We start from the raw sequence: 21,379 nt of genomic DNA, 5'->3' as shown, positions 1-21,379 counted from the left end.
TTTTACTGGTGATCTGAAATTTGCTAAGTATTCTAAGGAATTTTTCTGGAGTGGGCGAAGGGTGTTGCAGAGTACTTTTCTTTGAATGAGGATGGTGGGGGGTGGGGAGTAAAAGTAAATGTTCCTGCATTTCCTCTGTTGCATGGTGCCCTGTGACAGCCAGTGGGCTGATTCTACACAGAGGCACTCGCTTCCCCTGCAGAAATAATGTCAACATGATTTCTTTGGAAAAAAAAAAGAACAGTGGTATTCACAACATTCTTTTCTGTATTTGCATTTCTGTAAGATTTTAACGAAGATACAAAATCCCAAATTTGGAAGTGATTTTTAAGTAGAGTTCAGGCCGTATCCCTCCTAGTTTGAATAATGATTCATGAACTGAAATGGAACAGAAGTGTAAAATATAACCTCTGACAGCAGGATGCTAGAACAACATAAAACAATTATAAATTCAGATTGGTTTATGTCCTTTGGTTCACACATAGTTGAATATGGCATGTGCTCTACTGTGGTTTTTTCCTCTTAGGCATTTCTCTTTAAATAGAAGTGGTACTTAAGGTTTTCTGTTGGCTAACCTTATAGATAATAAAGTGGTGTTTTTATATATATGCATATATATACACTCACCCATACATACTGACAGGCAATCATATGCATACAAAGTAATATCCATATTATATTCCTGAAAAATTCTAGAATTCATCTCTCCCCCATTCATCTTCCTATAGCAGAGGCAAAAATGTTTGATTATCCCATTCTTCTTTTGTTTATTTTGTTTTTTCTTTCTTCAACTGCTCAAGTTCATCTACAAATTCAATTGTAAAACGTGAAAAGTAACAATACTCCAGTATGCAATGACCCAAACAGTTATGTGTTCTATCTGTATGCTTAGCATAAGTGAGGAATGAAGTATAAATGTGACTTTAAAATACAAATTCCAGAGTAAATTAGACCATTAGTAGTTGAAATGCCTTTGGTAGAGCAGAAGGTGTTAATGCCTGTTGTCATCAATGCATAAGAAAAGTAGTAAGGGAAAGATTCATATATTTGTGTGTGTGTGTGACTATTCCATTCTGAAAGCAGCCATTTAATGAAATTACTAAAAAATGTAGGTATGTTTATGTATAGTGATGGTTGCAGTCAGATTGCTTAACCTGGCATAATGAGGAGTCTGTTTTGGCATTTCACTGAAAGATGCAACCTTCTGTGGGAAATTGTCTCCAGCATTATATTTTACTGAAAAGACTCTTTATGAGGATAAGATTGTAAGTCTATAATGGTGTTACAAAATTCAGTTAAAGTGAAAAGAAATAGAAAATATATAAACATTATTAAAAAAAACTTCATTGTATGTTCCTCTTCTTTATTTTTATTTTTTTTCCTGCTTTCAAGATGGAATGGATTTACTTTTTTTTTTTTTTTTTTTTTCTGAACATTCACTTGGAATTTTTCTGTGTTCATTTTTACACGTTTTCACTCCTTTTTCTCAGTTTATTTGCTCTTAAATGTGAGGAAAGCCCACTCAAAATCAATTTAAGACTGTTCAGAACGATGACTAAATCCCATAGTATTTCCTCAGGAGTCAGTAAATTTATCTTGGCCCTTAGCAGTCACAAGTAGTTTTTCTGCAAGAGATCACAAATTAATCATGTACATCCTCAGTGTTTTCAGCTGCTACTTCTCCTTTGTTGTGAATCACATCAGATCTGAGTGGCAGAAAAGTAGATCCTTGGTGAGATTAGCATCACAAAAAATGACCTTTCTCCTTCCTCTTGAGCCTCTTCTAAGGTACCAAGGCCTTGAACTTCCCAGTAAGACATGTCTGATGTTTAAGGCAATCCCATGGATCTGGAACTTTGTTAAGCACAGTTGATTTCACAGAGGGTGAAGATGTGCAAAACCATGAAATTCCCAGCACTTTTGTGCCTCAGTGCTCTCACATAGGGAGGAACATCTTCAGAAGTATCACTTGAAGGAGTTCCTCTCTCATGCCTCTCTTTGTTTCCTGCTGCTTAACAAGTATTGCATACCCCACCATGTCAATCAGCACTTTTGCCCACTATTGGACCAATATCGTTTACCTATTCAGCTGAAGCTGGGTCTTTTCTTGTTGGACCTTTTGTCAGTTGTGCCCACCAATGTCACTAATATTAAAATGTCAAAGGAAGCTAATAACTTCATCAGTACCAGTTTGTATTAGGCAAGTCAAAAATATTTTATATTTCTGTCAACTCATTCAACCATGCCGGGTAGTGTTATCTATGCTGGACATCACTGTATTCCTCTAAACATAGATCTGTAAAACTAAAAATAGCTATCAAACTCTATGAGGCCTCTCAAGTCCTTCTTTTACTTCACTGTGTCTTTGGGAATCCAAATACAATGTAATAGTGGGATTTAGATGTGATGCTTCCTTTAGAACTTGGAGAAATCATATAGCTATTGTTTAACTGATGGTTAAAAGGAGATGACTTACCAGTAATTTGACTTCAAAATGAGTTGTCCACATACATGCTTATTACCCAATCTCCTTTCTTTCTTCGTCAGAATTCCTGTTTACTAATTGAATGATGAACTATGTTAATATTTATTTCACAAAAATACTGTTTAAATGATCAAAAAATTGATGTACATAACTATCAGTCTAAACTTATTACTGGAAAACAGAAGTTAATCAAAGGGTGGTCTGAAGTTTTTCTGCCACCTTTGTAACCTGACAAGGTAGTTTTCTATATCTGCCAATGCTATGCAAGTTCCTATTGGTTCTTATAGCTCTCCCTCTGGCTGTTCAGGGACATAGAAAACTTGAGATTTATTTAGCCTCAATACCCACTAGGGCATCCAGGGTGGCTGGCCACACAGCAGCCTCAGCAAGTCTCAAGCCAGAAACTGCCCCTGTTCATCTCATAATGTCCTCAGCACTGGAAGGTGATACAGAATGGGGTTTTCAGGCATAACCCTCTAGCATTTAAGTGGGAAAACTAAGAGGCAGTGCATCTGCTCTGCTGATTACCCATCACCATAGACAAAGGTGGCAGTGGTACCCTTGAGGGATATGGCTATTGCTGTGAAAAGGGACTCCTCCATAAGAAATACTCTGGGAATCAGTCTGGTTTATGACACCACAAGCAACAGCTCATCCTATCACAGATGGTTGTCATTCATTAGTTCTATTGTATAAAATGTAACCAAAAAGCCCCTGCCTAAAATCTCAATCAATGTAAACAGATAAAAATGGGACAAAGCAAAACAAACATCACATTAGTTTCTATTGTGAATACAAATGTCTCATCTGTGACGTGCTATTTACTGTGTTGTTTCAGATGTAAAGGAAGATCCATTTTTTTAAAAAGAATTGTAATAGAAAAAAGTTTCTGCATCCCATTTGAATGAACAAGTGCATATAACTACCAGCTAGGCATGTCAGGTGACATGCCAGCTAGTTTTACTCATTTTAAGAATGCTTGAAATTTTTAGCAATTTTGAGACATTACTTGTTTTGCTATATCAACTGTGTGAATTCCTGTCAGCTGTAAACCCATGTAGGACATCTTTTAAACATATATTGCTTTAAGTGATACAGGGTTATTGGGCTCACTGCTGAAATAATGGGAAAGCATGGGAAAGGTTTATCCTCTTGCTGAAAACAAAGGGCACAATTGCCTCTCTTAGCTTTAGTGACAATTATTCATGGGATGAGAAGACCTACAGTGAAAGAAGGGTTGGTGCCTTTTTTTGATGATCTGGAGTTTCTGCTCTTCCCAAAGTAGAGCAGTGGTACCATGACATAATGGTACTGAGGACATGTCTCTACCAGAGCGTTCTGTGAGGTGACTTCTACAATGCTTCTTTTTTCATTCTGTCTCTCCTTTCTGGGGAAGGGAAAAAAAAATCTATGTGGAAAATATAATTTGTAAATTAAATGTATATGTCAAGGAAGAAGAGTTCCTCACACCCTGTTTCCTTCAGCTGACTTCACCCATAGCCTCTCTGAAATCAAACTAGTACCCTTTGATGTGTCCTGCACCAACTCTTAAAAATTTATTCAACCCCACTGATGTATACCTTGTCTATATCTGTCCTTGCTTAGGGACAGATGTATTTTCATTTTACTCCTTCCTGCCATTCTACATCATTGTGTGATATTCAGACTTCTGACGACAATTTAAAAGATTGTTAAAAGCACTCCTCTTAGTCCTATCTACTGTGTTTGTCACTGAAGATGAAGTTTAGGTGTACAGTTTCTATATGCCAAGGAAGTTTTTCCTATATTCTTGTTTTGTTCTGTTTTGTTATTTCAATTCTTTTTTTTTTTTTTTTTCCCCCACTCATTTCTCTTCAGGGGCATAGTTCTGTTATAATATTTTTTCCACCTATCCTATGTTAATGCAGTGCCTTAAAGTTATGAAAATTCCATCGAAAGACTAATGCATTCCTGTGTACTTTCACATTACCAGCAACACTGTTGAGAATGTATTCCATAAGTCTTTTGCTTTCACCTCCAAGACACAAAAAAGAAATATGCATTCTTGTGCCATCAAGCTACACACAGATGTCTTGTTGCTACATGTCCTCCATGTGCATGGCTGCCACATGGTTGCAGATTATTTTGACATTTTTGTGTCACTAAAGTTTTTTGTTTGCAACATAGTGTTACAGACCTGACACACAGCTCACATTGAGTTCTGCAGGTGCTTGTTTGGAAGCCCAATCCTCTAACACAAACACACACCCACTTGTCCCAGAAAAATCATGTTCAGTGTCAGAAACTTGAGATGCATCCTTGGGGCTGGCAGAAGAATATGGTAGAGGGATAAAATAAATAATAGTAAAGAGATATTTTTGAGAAATAATCTGAAAGCCAACATAGTAAAGATTAAATATTAGGCAGGTGTGTGTTCCTATGTCTGGGTGAAATGACCATGTGTGTGGCCTCTTTATTATCTTTTTGGTAAGAGATGAGTGCCTCAGTAGTCCACACAACATTGCCAATATGTATATTAACTTTCTTTCTTGAAAGATCTGAAAAACGTCTAAGTAATCTAGAGAAAACCTTAAAATATGATTATTTTGGGTATTTGTATGCACTTGGTTTTCCCTAAAGTTGATATTAAAAATGGAACTGCTATGGATAGCGGGCATCCTATACTGTTGATATCTTTGATTCTATTTCATACATTTGATTTGTTGTGTTTTTTTTTTTTTTTTTTTTAAACAAATGTGGATAAACCTTACCACTCTCAGTTGGATCACATATGATCCAGGCAAATAGATTTTAAACACAGATATATACGTGAAGATTGTCATTAACACTTTAGAAAATATGCAAATGTATGCACTTCTTTGAAGGAAGAAAACACTAACATCTTTAATAACATGTTAGTTGGACTTTATTATTTGGCTTGCTTTGATTTGTAAAGAAGCTATTAGTAACATGTGTGATTGCTTAATCACCTCAAAACCCCAAAATAAGGTTAGAATACAGAAGCCTTCCTTTCATTATTGATGTTTGGTTAATTATTCAAAATTTTAAAAAGACATATTATAAAAAAGTTTTCATATCTATCAGTATAAACCTTCATGATTCCTTAAATCCCTAGGCATATATCTATTAAAGCCTCTCACTGGTCATCTGTTCATATAAGAAGGTATGTGGAGGTGAGTTTCATAATGAAACTATATTATAATATCATAGAGTAATACACATTGCAAGTCAGACTACATTTATTTATGATATTTTTTTCAAAATAATTTTTCTTTTTTCTACACTGCATTCCCATTACAGAATACTCCCTCCATATTGTTCTTGTACAGTACATTTCAGCCATTAATCTAACATCAGAAGATGCATTCAAAAGTTAAGTATTTCACAGTACGCAGTTTCCTTTCTTCAGAAAGGTTGGACAGTTCCTTATGATTAACAAAGTACATGAGTAAATAGTGTTTTTATAAATACTAATTTATTTAATAAAAATACAAAAATATAAATATACATATATAAAAATATCATGATGAATCAACACACAGACATTCTTTAACTCAATAAATATGGCAGAAATATTAATCTTTTTTAAAGTATATTTTTGAGATTATGTTACAATACAAGTGCACATTGTCCCAGCTAGTAGGAAAGGTAATGCAAAGCAATTAAAAAAAAATTAAGTTTCCATCTCATGATTAGAAGGCACAAAAAGCCTTTTACTGTATTTTCATTGTCAATAAAAAACGTTTCATCAGAGTTTTCTAGGCAGAGAGGGTGAATTACAGATTTTTAAAAATCTAAATCATTCATATTCATTCACGTTGACTTATTAATTAAGCAAACCCTTACTAAGACAACACTTATTTTTTTGTAAATTTTTTATTCCCAAGTAGAAGAGAGTAGGCCACTTTATCTAGTAACATAGACATGAATTCCACTAACACTGACCAGGTCACAGATTAATTTCTCAGTCTCGATCACTGTCTTCTCCACCATACATATCTGCTAGCTTTTTAAACTGAGGTCCCCAGTCACTGAGGTAATCATAATCTTGATTGCCCTCCGTGGTAAGTGATTCCAGGGAGCTGAGTGAATTTGCTATGGAATCATTTCCTTCATAGGCATATGTTGCTAATGAATCGTAAGGAGGGGCAGCTGGGTCTAAATCATTTTCTTTTAACCTTCTATGAATAAAATCTTGTACATCAATGTTTTCCCAAAGAGGTGCAGTCCGTCTTATCTGAAATATAGTTTCTGGGATAACATCTCTTCTCATCTTACTTTCCTCTCTTGCTTCTGGATTTCTCAGTGTACCAATGTCAAAAGCCTGGGTGTCTTCTTCCCCACCTCCTTCATCATTGTAGGTCACAACATTATCCCGAACATCATCCTTCGAGATGATCAAGGGTTCTTTCTTCCTCTGTCTCTTGAGAGCTGTAAACAAGACAACTAATACTGAAAGTAAACAAAAGATGAATGAAGAAATGGATAATTAGAATTAAAACAAATGAGCAAATATTTTGCATTATCTGTTGAACTGGAAAAGGTTTAAGGCTGACATGGGATTTTTAGTAGGAAAATAGTGATAAAAGCTCTCTCCAGGTTGAAGTTAATAAGGAAGCAAATTATTTTATAGCAGTGAAAAACTTATGCTTTTTTAAACCTATGGGAGCAATTATTAAAATATTATATATTTGAAATAGATATAAAATTAAGCTGAAGTTGAAAAGCAGACAATGTTGTAAAATATATCATCCTACTAGGGTTTGACTTTGATTTTAGTTTTGTGAAGTACCGCCTTCCTTACAGTCACTAAGGGTGATTTCATCAAATGTAGTTGAATCTCCCTGGCAAAAGTAATTCACCCTCTTGAAAACTAGTGATTTAGGTATTCCTAAGTGCATAATTCACTTCTGAAAATGAGATATACAGGTCCTTCAGAAAATAAGAACCTGAAGACCTTCAGCTGTCAATACTATTGACAAAACTATTTTTGGCTTCAATGACTGCAAGAATTTAAATCTAATCTTTGCTACTAAATGTTTCTTTTTAAAAACATGATCCCCCTAGTTTAAGAAATGTTAGCTGAATAACTCTTCCTTTTGGAGAGGTAAGGATTGACACAAAAATGAACCTCTACAGAGAGAGATGAAGAACTGAAGTTGGATTTGTAAATACATTCTGGTGCCTAAATGCTATTGATTTCCGTAGGAGTTCAATGCTTAAATGCATTTAAAAGTCTGAACCTAGTTCCAGTATCTGGAGTAAATAGGAGGTGGGAGAGAGAACATGTGACAATGAGGCATAACAATGGTTACTGAACCACACATTAGAGCTGTGCTGAGCACTTTTGTTGAGTCTTAAGAACAAAGTTTTAACTCTGAATGACCTGAGTACTGTTGAATAAAAGGGAAGACTGGACATGATGCAGGTAGGGATAGGGGAAATGAGATCTTCAGCATGCCATGGTGCAATGTTGTGAATGCAAAGGCTGCTTTGTTCTGTTTCATTTATGGGTTTTGTATCTGTACAGGAGACATTCTTTTCAAGTTTTCCTAATACTAGACAAGCAATAGCCCACTTAAGTAAGTTTAAGAACATCATATACAATAGTAGGGCAGATCACTAAAAGGTTATTATGAAGAAACACCTTTCACAGCCAAGTACTTAACATGACTCTCATTTTGGGCATGATGGCACCAGTCTACTCTCCTAACACACTACATCTTGTTGAACAAATAACTAAGGTGCTGAGAATCACACCAGCTGTAGACTAACAATTTTGTTTAGATGCTTTTCAACCTTATGCTACTCTGGCTTCAGCTATGTCTGTAACAGTAAGCAGAGCAATGTCTCTGACCCTGGGGTCAAGAAACACAAAGTAGTCACAGTTGTTTTGCACAGCACTGGTCCCTGAGTCTGTTCTGAGTCTCATGTGCTATCCTTGTGATCTAAAGTTACACTTCGATTTTTGTTTTTAGTTCAATGTTTCTGTACTAAAGCATTGCAGTCAGAGTGATGTTTTCATAGTAAGTGAGTAAGGGTATTTGTTTTATTGCGCATATTTTATGTTCTATGTTGGGACGTGAAGGGTAGCTTTGAAGAATCAGAGCCTGTTGACATGGTGTTAAGAACTATAGAAGGTGGAGAGTCAGATCTGGCAGAGTTTGAACCGTAGTTGTCTGTTGGAAGTGGTGTCCTGCAAGTTCTGCTGCTCAGACTATGCCTGAGTAATGTCCTGGGGAATCCAAGCTGGTTCATGCTGAAATCAGGACAGCAGCGATGCTTGAACCTAAGCAGTATGGACAATCAGTCTGCCAGAGCTCAAGCACCCTGCCTTCCCTATGCCCAACAGTATAGATACAGTTTCTACATATCACTCCTCTCCTAACAACGTCTGTGATGCCCTGAATATTTACTAGAAGTAGCTTGAATCCAGTCTAAAAACTGAAAAAAAAAAAAAAAGCGATCTCCTTAGAAATATATAAACTGACACCTGTAAGCTTGCTACTGTCCCCTTGGCAAGCTGTGTTTACTAGAACAGGTGGAAAGGGAAAGAGGTTCTCCACAGAGTTTGACTGGAAAGTAGAGATGGTGACACTTCTAAGGAGGTATTCCTCTGGTAAACAAAACATGGAAAATGCAATTTTAATGTTCTTAGTACCAGGTTATGAGCTAGCATTTATTTTAGTTTCTTCACCACCTCATCTTTCTAATGCTTCTGCTCTCCAACTACCCATCTAACTTTTGCACTCACACCATTTGCAAGCACATTTTTGCACTCACTACCATTTGCAACTGAACATTTATTTTCTATGATACTAACTAAATATTTTATGAGTTTAAAAAGTACAAATCATTCATGGTCAAATAGGTAGTGTAATTGATAATTTTTTAATCACTAAAAATCTTATCACACAGCTTCAGGAATATGATTTTAAGGTCCTGGATCTAAATGAAGATCATTACTCAAATGAGCATGGTATCTAAAACTGGCCCTAGATTTTAAAATTTATTTAATCTAAATAATATAGGTATTGTGATGGCTTTTGACATTCTTCTGAATAGTAATGATGACAAACAGCCCATAATATCTACCTCTCTCACTTTCTCAGCTCCTTTTCCATCTTAGAAAACAGCTGGTTAAAAAAAAAAGAAAAAAAAAAAAAAGAAAAAAGACCACATCAGATGTGAAATACTGTTCTGTAGGGTCATGTGAATAAGGGGTTGAAGAATATCAGGGATCTAGAGGTGACCAGACCAGACCTTTGCCTAGTGAATTAAAAATCCCATTGCAGGTACCTACCCAGCAGGATAATGATGCAGAGGAGAATGGCAACCAGTGCTCCTGTGCTGAGGCCAGCAGGGAGGAGCAAGGCCTCGGCGTTGCAGGACTGCATGTTCCCCCGGCTGTCACAGGCACACACTCGAATGGTCAGCGTGCCAGTGCTGCTCTGGATCGGGTAGTCATTGTCAAATATTATGATTGGCAGAAGATAGGTATTCATCCTACTACGGCTATATCCATTTCTTCTAGTCATAATTCCTGCTGTGTTATCTAAAATGGAAAGGCAGAATAAATAAATGTTGCTGGATGAAATTTTATGTGGTATTGGAGCTGGGAGGTGGGGAAGGTGATAGTACTGGTCAGCAGTTACCTTTGTTGTCTACAACAGAAAAGTTCGGATGAGCAGCAAATTCTGGCACCAACTCAAAGAAAAATTTGTGTCCTCGAGGAGGCTCATCTTTGTCAACTGCACTTATGGTCTGTATCAGCTATAAAGAAAACAGTATTTCATACTATTTTAGAAATCCTGTGTTTAAAATAAGGTCTCTGTTTTTCATGCCCAGTAAAAATCCAGTGAATCTCTATCTGAAAACACAAACTGGTATCCTAAGCTAAATGTTCCCCACATAGACACATGAGAGGTTATAGTAAGCAAAGTGTTGTTTTATTGTTTAAACACATAACGGAGGATGAAAAAGGGGCCAGTCCTCACTGCAAGACAGCTCTGAGCTTTGATTTGTACTCCGTATCTTGCAGTGATATAGAAACAATTGCCCTTCTGAATAAGCCATAAACCTCCTGTGGCCTCATGTAGCAATGACACAGAGTAGTGTGTAAACCAGTTGTTAAGTGGGTATAATTCCCAGTCCACCTCATCTGCTCCTAACGATAAATTGGGGTACTGCACTGGCAAGATGCTCGGTTCTCCTGAGGTAATAAAAAGAGATGCTTTACTCCCTCCTAAATTGAAACTTCTGGCTGTGGAGCTTTATAGCTGCCCTAACAAGGTCACTCAAGCCCAGCTGGGAAGGAGCGATAATAGTGGCAGCACAGGGTCAGAGTACAGTAGACTGAAAAATAGAGGCTTCAACAGTACGTCTGGATTGCACAGGCTTTCCTGTTGCACCAAAACATGTGCAAATATGTGTACTCATGTATATATAGACACACATACATGTGAGTAATTTGAATCTTTTTCTATTTATCTGCTGCTGGACTGTTTGATAGATGCTAAGAAAAACAGCTGCATAAATGAGGAAGGAAAATCTACCTGGGAATAGCTGTGGTTTGTGAAATAACTTAAAAAGGTTAACACCATGCCAGGATGCATGAGTCACAGTAACCCCAGTGAGCCTATGAATGACTGCTATGTCTTTTGCACTCCCTAGTGGGTATCACATTGGAGGGTGACCCATACTTCATCTTGGCTTGCAAGGATGTGTCTGAGTTCAATCACAAGATGACAAAGCTTGGTGTCATGAGTATTGGTGCAAGCTTCAACTGAGGATGCTGCAACTCAGTACAGGTGAGTGCCTAAGTCACCTAAAACTAAAGTCAAAAGAGCTCAGCAGACCTGTTTCTTTCAAAGGCGTGAGGGAGCCAATGTCTGTCTTGAGGTTTTCAAGTGTTTCTTGTGTGTAGGGTGTCTTGAAATCCCGCAGACATCAAAGGCACTTGTTATCAAAGACACTTCATGGCTTGTTTTTCTACTATTCTAGGGAAAGTACAGCATGACTTCTTCAAGAAATACAGTAATTGACAAGTAACACTGATATTATTTTTAAAGGTTTGCAGCGATCAAGTAAGGAATGCATTTTCTTATGTACTTTCTCTGAACATCAGCTTGAGTGGGACTTGAGGATACAGTTAAATTTTGGAAGGTATTTAGCATCTCTCAGGATGGAACAATGTATTAGACAAACCTAATTATAGGGCTATCAAAAATACTAAAGTGATCTTCTTACTGTAATATTTAGAAACCTCCTGCTGCTAGTGCTGTACTGCACAATGAGTATCCGAACCATTTTTTTTTCTAGTTAATTGTAGGATACTTTAATCACAATTAATAAAATTAAGTTGTTATTAAAAAAAAAAAAAAAAAAAAAAAAAAAAACAAAACCAAACAAAACAGTAGGGAGGTCTGAGTTTGAATCATTCACTTCCTACCAGCTCCTTCTAAAACAACCACAATTTTATTTTATTTTTTTAATTATTTTCATTTTATTTTTGAGGCATATTGAGGTACTTGAAAGGTAATTTGTGAACATCAGCCTTGTACAAGAAGACATGACTGTGCTGAAAGCAGAATTGTGCAGTTTTTCCAAGTGTAATTAGAATAATAGCTACATACTAAGATCTCTTTACTTTTAAAGCATTTGATGATAATTTCTCTTTAGATTTATTTTTTTCTTAAATTTTAGCTGTTTCCAAAGATTAGCCAAATCCCTGTTTATGTCAAAGTAACCTGTTCAGTATGTTGCTGAGTCTCTAATTAAGCCAACATATTTCCAATGTCTTATTGCTTTTTTCTTTTCTGTATTCTGCTTCTGAGAATGACAACACAGAGAGCAAGACCAGGATGGTGCTTAATTTTAGTTTTGCATTGTTTAATGCAAAAAAGTAATATTGCTACCAGAAAATCTTTCATCTGATAGAACTAAAATAACATATATACTGAAATGAGAAATTTTTCCTCTCACATTTTTGGAAGTTTGGAAAGACAGAAAAAGTGTAAAAGTACCAGAGAAAAGAGAGAGAATTTGAATAAGTGATAATATTTGTGCAATTACTTGCTGAAAAATTCAAGGAGAAGATATCCTGATATAGTAACTACTAGATGTTGCAGTTGAGTATCTTGGGAGTTTTTGAGATGTAATCAGTGGGATGTTTGTATGATCTGGATTTGATTCCCTTCATGTGCAAATCACATGGAGGAGGGAAATTGTGCCAGGCATAGAGGAACCTAATTACATTGAAAATTTATCTTTGAGGATAAGGTTGAAGAATAAAAAAGAAAAAATCCTTATTACCTGCTCTAACTATTGGCTGCATAAATTGAGAACCAGCTGTTCTTCCACCAGGAAAGATGGGAGAATAAAAGAACAATGAGAAAGGATGATTGCAGGTGAATTATTCCAAATGATGAATAGGTGAAAGGAAATTAGAAATGTTATCTAATTAAGGCTTTTTTTTTTTTTTTCAGTTATACAGCTGTAAACAAAAGAGAATGATGTTAATGATAATCACTGTAGAAATGAGATGTGGATATTTTTATTTTAAGTATCACAGTTATATGAAAAAGTTTACTGCTGTTTCAAGTACATTTTTAATTTCATGTTGGAAATGTATTCTTTTATTTTGAAGCAGTTATGGACATTGAGTTATGATCATTATTCACCAGGAGTTCAGAGAAAGATCTATGATACTGTAAGATTTATGAGGGAAGAGTTATTTCAAGAAAATTACCTTAACTCAAATATATTGCAAGTGTATCAGGCTTAAAGAAGATAAAAACATTCCCATTTTTTTTTTTCTTTCATAGTTTCCCTTAAGAATGAACACAATTTGGAAAATACAGCATTATTGTTATTGAGGGTTGCATGTGCAGGTACATGTGCACTGCTGTGTGTTTAAAAAAACAGTCTCATACTCTTGAGTGCAATTTACTGAGTAAATTCAAGTTTTTAGGGATAACTGGTCTTTGAGGGTACTGAAAATTGACATTAAGTTTTCTCTTTTACACTCAGGACAGTGTGGTTGAAGCTTAACAATGTAAGATGAATTGTGAATGAGGAATTATTCCCACTGGAAAAATTCATTGAAGAATTTAATTCAGGATGAAGCCAGAGATTCTTTTAAAGGGTTTGTACCTATTTTCCATTGGATTAATTTTTTCAGATGTGGAAATGGTTTGATTATAATACTGTTTTGTGGGTTTTTTTCTCCTTGATACTGTGATTTTAAGATCATGACTTAGACCACAGTCAAAATTGTGATTGTAGTTTATGTTCAGGCTACTTTATAGCTATTCATACTCATCTCTGAAAAAGTGATCGGAGATGCATAGACTGCCTAGTAACAGATTCCTTATGTGTATCTGGTATATCCCTAGACATAGCCTGCTTTCCAATATTCTTCAAGCTGTTTTAAAGACAGGAAGTGAGTAAAAGCTAGGTGGGGGCATTATGAAATAACAAGGTTCCCTGTGCATTTCAGAGCATCCCCTTACTGTTCCTGAGGCTGTATTTATGGACACAGAAAGCTGCACAAATATGAGACTTGGTGCTGGTCTCAGCCTTGGGATTGCCTCTAAAAGGAATATAGGAACCTTTAAAGCAAAAGTTAAGCTAGTAGTGCATCTTTAACTGCATTGACGTCAGCACCACCTAGCCACTTTTTAGATTAGCTTTTCAGTCTGTGCAGGCCTGGCATGTCATGCAAATAAACCTCAGAGGCACATTGGGTCCAGAGTACACACTTTAGAAATGCAGCAACATGCATCAGACAGATTCTTGAAACATTCATTGAAGAAAACTGAACAAGATGAGGTCTATGGGTGGACAGATGCAATATACTTTACAGTTAAAAACTTCTATCAGTGAAACAATATTTGAGACAAATATAATGTCCGCAATGTAATCTGTTGCTGCTTCTTTTAAAAACAGCAACATATTGGTGATAGATATCATATTTTTTAAAACTTTTTTTCAATATTCCTCCTTTTATAATTCACTATAAATAAGCCAGTGAAAAATAATATCACTTTCACAGGAATTTAAAGATGGTCTTCTTTTGTAGACAATGCTTTTCTGAAGTTTTAAAAGAATGTAGTTGTCATATAGTATGAAAATTGTGCTTCCAGTCTCAGAGAAGTGAGACCACTGGATACAGACAATGTTAAGCTAGAGACACTGTAACAGCTGCTGAATTTTGTTGTTTTTGTATGTGATTATCCATATGCAGAGGAGTAGGCCTTCAATCCACTTGAATCATATGGGCTTTCATTCTTTTTATATTCTGCTCTTAGTTAAACCTGGATATCGTACAACAGAGAAATTTCTCAAATGTCACTTATCTACTTTCAGCTGCTTCTGAGATAAGACTTAAAAATTATTCATTTGGCACTTGAGAAAGGAATAGTTGGGACATGTTGCTGTTTGTTTTTGTCTGACACTTTTTTCAGAAGTGGCATAGGAGGGAACAGAAGTAGCATAGGAGGGAACAGAACAGATCCTGGATCTTGGAGCAGTGGCTTTGTCATTCTTAAAATTTATTAAGCTTGTTTTGTGCTGCAAATATTTCTCAAGGTATCTGGAAAGATCTCTCCACTTTGTCTGCAATAAACTATGAGAAAAAATATTGAGAGAGACTGCACTTTTGACAATCAACAGGAAGTAGTAGTGCACAAATGCTATGGGGGAATGGAAGAAGAGCAACTTTGTGTTTAGCCTGTCCTTTATTTCTCTTGCCCCTTACCCTGCCCATACGATCTGGTAGGACCAATCACAAACTAATCTTGAATGTATTAATAACACAGTACAGTGTAAGTGGGTGGGATGAAGATTTTGTAGACTTTGAAGCAGCTACATTTCTCTAGGAGTGAAGTAATAATGTAGTTCAGGTTTCCTCACATAGAGGTGTTTCAAAATCAGTCCAGCTCTCAGTGGATGCCCATAATGCCATTTTGCAGCTTGAGTGATCACACATGTTAAAGCACAATTCTAGCCTATACACATGGATGGTGCTAGCTGCAGAAAGCAGCCTCCATTGTATGTGTGTAAGCTTGAAAAGACCTTTGATCTTGATGATTTATGTCTTAAGCAATGTTCTAAAATTACTACTAAACAAAGCTTCATGTTTGGTAATTCAAGCCACTTTGGTTTTCAAGTCTTGGCTCTGTTCCACAAATGTTTTGGCATTTTTAAATCAGGACTGAACACTTATTGGAAGTTGGAAAATTCTCCCTTGAACTCCAATTCATACTTCAAAAGAGAGACAGACTGTTAGCATCAGTCTCTCACTAAATCAAGACAATAGGTGTCTACCTAGAGAAGGCAGCTACAATGTCTAAACAACTTGTGACTTATAATTAGCAATGGGTACATGAAAAATGTGATCTCAGTCTGCTCTGTCTGAAAAAGGGAGGGGGAGTACAGAGACTAAAGAAAAGAATAAATCTTTCAGCTTTCTGAAGGAGGAACGAAACTTTCTCTGTTCTGATGTATGAGAGCCCCTGAATGGCAGGAAAAAATCCAGCATCAGTGGAAAAAAAAAAGCAACCCAGGTTATTTTGTTAAATATTATTATTGATGGGTGTTGAAATTAGCTAAATTGTTACTAACAAATTGTTCAGTTAAATCAGTCTCCTTTTCAAGTAAATCTTCCTGGTTTCCATGGAGAACACTCATCCCCTAATCCAGCTAAAAAAGACCCAATTAATTCCTGTGACAGAGGCATGAAAGAACTTGTACCAGAGCCTTCCCCACAAGAGTCCCTGGGGCTCTAGCATGCCATCAAAGGATTAGGGATTTCAAAATTGTGTGAGAGGAAAGTTGTGTCATGCTTCTCTTTAGCCTGTGTATTAGCCAGTGTAACTGGACTGCATGGTGACAAATCTGTTTCAGATTAATGAACATAGTTGTTTATGTACCTCTAGTGATAATGTTTCTCCCCAGTCATAACGCTGTTTGGAGACAAAAGAGTGGCAGGGGAGGAGGGGAGACTATAGGATTTTTTTTCCTCTGACCCTCCTAAGGCTATCTGAAAAACACGAGTGACTCCTCTAATATTGACTGATGTTGAGGATGAGTAATGTCACTTGGTGGCAGAGAGCAATATTTGATCATTCTGACTGCTTCCTGATGCACCTGAGATTTAGAAAGCAGTGTGATTAATAGCTGGACCCAAATAATAATCATAAAAAAAAAAAAAAAACAAAACAAAAACAAAAACAAAAACAACTAAACATATTTATCTTCTCAGTCTGACTCTCCTGCTATGGGCACCAGATGTATGAGCACTGCTGTGATGTATCAAGAAGCAATAATGATTCTAATAAGACAGATGCTTTTGGTGATCTCTAAAATAGGGTGGAGTAGTACTAAATGAACACAGCATGATTCTATATCTTTATTGTACTACAGGGGGACTACTAGACATGAGAATTACAGGCTATCTGGAACTTAGCATCCTTGACCAAAATAGTCAAGTTTGTTTCTCTATAGTCATTGCTATTTTTCAGCACCAAAAGTAGTCTCATGTACTCAAAATAATCTGTTTTCTGAAATACTAAATCACGTATATGTAATTGTCCAGATATGAACTCAGATGCCTGTCTAGAGTATCTGAAATGTTAATAAATAGAAGGACAGTCTGGATCTTTCGTTCTTCTGCAGCTGCACTTGATGCACAATGTCCTTCTAGTATTTTTGTGGATTTTTCCAATTAGAAAGAATTCCAAAAGAATTCCTGGAATTGCATTGGTACACTGGGTACAATGGAGGTCTGAATAACCATATACCTATCTAATGGACATCTGTCATCTCTGTTGTTAGGAAAGCACAGAATTTACCATAAAGGTAAATGAAATTTTACACATTAATGGATATTTTATTAAGTACGCTAGACTAGATGGAAATTGAGTTCAGAAAACTGACAAGCAGTATACCTGGGTTGAACTTGGTTCAAGCATATGACAAAACCTGTGTTTGCTGATTGATAAAATTGCACATGATTAATTTAAACAAAATCACCTTTTGTAATATTTGGAACCTTTCTTTGTGTTATGCAATTAAAGTACATGACTCATTTTGCTACCAGTCATTATACTGAGATTTTAAGGTTTATTTGTCTCAATTTCATCTTATACAGAGATTTTGTTGCACAGACAGAATTTAGGTTATATGCCAGCTGTTTGAAATAAATGGTTAGAATTATCTGAATGTATTCCACATGTAACAAACAGCTTATAAAAGCTAAAACAAAACTATGAGGGTACAATAACCAGAAGTTTAGGGAATTTTGACTCATTTTACACAGCTTGTACTATATTCTTATGTGACAGTTTATGTCACTGGTTAAGACAAAATGTTCTGATCATAAACCTGAGTTATTTTGAAAGGTGCTCCTTGATCACCTATGAATTAAAATAATGGTCAAGTACCTCTTAAAAGGCAAGTGATTTCACTCAAAGTGTCCTCTGTCTTTCTAACCCACTTATCTAAATTCCAGTATTAGGTGTGATGAATGAAAAATAACTAGAATTGAATGCAAACTCCATCAATCCACTGTGTCCTTTTTTCCTCCCTTTTTTTGGTCTCTCTTTTTTTTTTTTTTTTTTTTTTTAAATCATCTGACATCATTTTCATTACAACTTGTAAACTGCATGCTCTTGCTCTTTCTGGATTTCTACAGCACCTCAAATTCTAGACTCATATCAGGTAATATCTATGCTGCTTTCAGGGAAGCCCCCATGGCTATGTTAAATGCAACACTGGGCAGTGACCAAATTAAAACATGAGCATGCTTCCTGATGTGTATCCATATCCCCCTCTCCTGTAAAGCCTTTGAGTGTTGTATGATCACTGTGTTCTAAGGACAAACAAAATATCCCACATTCAGATGGTTTCCACATACTTTCTGTGAAGTCAGACAGTCTTGATTGGACGATGTCAGCATAAAACTAGTGAGACACAAGGGCAGATCTAAACTGAGTTTAGGGTTCCATCCTGACCTTTCTCTGCTAGAGTAGGCACCCACTCAGATTTGTGCCAGCAAAAGCAATGATCTCGAGCTTTTTATTCCACTCAAAAAAGAATAAGTCTAGAGAAGAGGCTTATGCATGGACTTAGGCTGATGATTGAAAGACAATCTTGAGGTACCCAATTTGCTATTAAATCAATTTTTTTTTGGTAAATATTTTCAGAATTAAAAATCAGAAAACTATACATATTTTTTCACAGGTTTTGAAACTGAAATGCTGACTGGTATTGGTATAAATAGATGTTGGTTGTAGCAGCAGTAATATTAAAAGATTTCTGTAATATCCTGGATTTGATTTCCATTGGTCTGCCTCTTTTCTCAGATCCCAGTTATCATTTTATTTTCTCCACAAATCTTGTTATTGTCTTTTTAGATTATTCCAGAATTGTTGAGATAGTTTAGAAAGGGATATACATGAGCTGTGACCAAATTCAACTCAATTGAAGTTTAACTTACAATGGAAACAGTTGCACTATCTTTTATTTTTGCAAAAGTCTTTTTTTCACATCTCATTTACTGAAAAATAATAAAAGATTTTACTGCTTTGTGTGCTTGAAGGTGTGGCTACATTAATTAAGGCTATGAAAAAGATCCAGAAAGAAATGTAATTATAAAACAGTATAAAGATTTCTGTAGCATTATGCATAACTAATTCTGAAAAATACTTTCTGATATTAGGAATGAATAAAGGCCTTCAGGTACAATTTTATATTATATGATATGTTATTATACTAGGGTAAAATCCTGCATTTTTTATCTCCTCCTTTTTTGAATCAGCTGGTAGTTTCTGTAGAAGATAAGGAATAAAGAGGCTGCGTTGGTTTTCAGTTGTTCAAATTAATATATGTTGAAGTCTTCATTATTTTATTCCAGAGTAGTTTCATCACAAGTTCTTCAGTAACATAAGTATTTGTTTACCTGTCCTGCTTTTGCATTTTCACAAACAAATGTTTCATAGTATTTGGCAAATTCTGGTGCATGATCATTTATGTCTAAAATCCGGATGAAGACAGGTATCTGGCTACTTTGTTTAGGATTATCTGAAACAAGAAAATTTTTTATATTACAATACAAAGATTTACAGTCTATGTTTATGAAAAGACCTAATATTATCTAATATATTTTTTTTTCAGTAGACATTAGAAATGTTAATTTTTTCTTGATTGTATGAAAACAATTATATTTCATTTTCTACTGACATACATTCCATATGCATAAAAGCCCTATTTATATCTGAAACACTGTTCTATTATATTATATATATTTTGAAATAATATTAAGTATATTTAAATTGATTTGCATTACAAATGGGTCACTGAGTTGTTATTGACTTATATTCCATACATCAGTGTAGTAAATGATTTGTTGCAAAAGCTGTTTCTGATGTCAAGCTGTCAAGAACATTTACTTGTTCAAATCAGTAAAGTCTTTAAACAGCATCAGTCAACAACCACACACACACACACACAAAAAAAAACAACACAACCAACCCAAAGTTGTCCTTCCTCCCAAAAATGTAAAAGCCAAAGCAAAAAAAAAAAAAAAAAAGGAAATATGTAGATGTTATCATCAATTTGTCTTCACAAACTTGACCTTCAATGTTAGTCTATCACTGGAGGTGAATCTCACAGTACATGTATTGAAAATCTAGACCATATTTGATTAAATAATGTAAAAGTATTTATGGGGAAAAGGTATCAGTCTCTCTGAAAGTTGGGATATAATTCATCATTCCATATTACCCAACTCCCAGACTATAAAGTACATAGACTTCTGGCTAATCTATAGGGAGAACGAAGAGAGAAAAGTCGTCCCCTATAACCAGTGTCTTTGTTTCCCTTCTGACGACTGTTATCAGTTGGCTGGAAAGAAAAGGCAGGCTAGAGACATCCAGATTTAAAAGGGTCCAACAGAATAGTAAAGAATCCAGGTGAAAGATATAGGGCTAGGACTTTCTTCATAATGGAAAGAATTTCCTCTAGTCTTGGTTTCAAATTAAGCCATTTCCTGAGATAAGTTAAAGCAGGAGAGGTAAAGCGTAATTTCTTCCCATGTTTACAGTGGTCATTCTGACAATGTGTTATTTGTCTATCATGGCCATCTTTTTTTCCAAGGATTTTCCCAAAGATTTAGCTTAGGATAAAGCCAGTGCATCACCTCTGCACCAAATTATTTGCTGGGAATTCTCAGGGAACCAGTTAACTTGTCTAATATATACTGAACACCGTTTTGTTAAGCCTGAGAATTCCAAATTACCTTTTTATAAAGATAACTCTGAAGTAGTAAGTTGAACTTTTAGATGTACATTTAAAGATACTCTGTCTATTGATAATATCTGAAGAAGGGCAAAACTAATGAAACAAAATAAATCTTAGACAGTACAAGATACTGTAGAATTTCATTCTTTTCTCAGTTCTAATGTTCTTCTGAGATAAATGATCTCCAACTTACTGATTTCAGTTGCTATGACAGTGATGTTGTGCCAGGGAGTTTCTTCCCGGTCAAGTGGCTTTGAGATGAATAAGGATCCATTTCCTGAATAGATGTTGAATATTCTGTCAAGGTCAGTGTGTCGATCCACAGAATATCTGTCAAGGTACAGTACAATGGAGCATCACTATCTCCTGTTACAGTATCTAGTTTAGCTCACAGCCACTTCTAAAAGTTTTCTAATTTTTACTGTGGTTACTCAAGGCTGTTTTCTTTTCAATTAACCTAAGCTTTCCTGTAGCTGTCTGAGGAGTGCAGCGTGTTATAAATATTGAGAAACAATTTTTTAAGACTAGTGAGCGGGATGAAGAACAAACTATGTGGGCAGTTTGTTAGACTGATATTTGAAATTACTTTTT

General features: G+C 35.6%; 1 protein-coding gene across 3 annotated transcripts in view; it reads right to left on the bottom strand.

The window, feature by feature from the left end:
- Positions 1-6,030: 6,030 nt before the first annotated feature.
- CDH9 (cadherin 9) overlaps positions 6,031-21,379 on the bottom strand; it is a 113,848-nt gene continuing 98,499 nt past the window's right edge. For all 3 annotated transcript variants that reach the window (XM_032991981.1, XM_032991978.1, XM_032991979.2), the window contains exons 8-12: positions 20,982-21,118; positions 19,449-19,570; positions 10,141-10,258; positions 9,789-10,040; positions 6,031-6,937 (exon numbers count right to left, since the gene is read on the bottom strand). In XM_032991981.1, coding sequence (XP_032847872.1) covers positions 6,450-6,937; positions 9,789-10,040; positions 10,141-10,258; positions 19,449-19,570; positions 20,982-21,118 — 1,117 coding nt within the window. In that variant the 3' untranslated portion in view covers positions 6,031-6,449. The remainder of the gene's footprint in view (positions 6,938-9,788; positions 10,041-10,140; positions 10,259-19,448; positions 19,571-20,981; positions 21,119-21,379) is intronic.

The sequence above is a fragment of the Tyto alba genome, unplaced genomic scaffold (assembly GCF_018691265.1).
Source record: "Tyto alba isolate M040663 unplaced genomic scaffold, T.alba_DEE_v4.0 Super-Scaffold_48, whole genome shotgun sequence".
Classification (NCBI taxonomy): Eukaryota; Metazoa; Chordata; class Aves; order Strigiformes; family Tytonidae; genus Tyto; species Tyto alba.
This window is presented reverse-complemented; position numbering and strand designations above follow the sequence as displayed.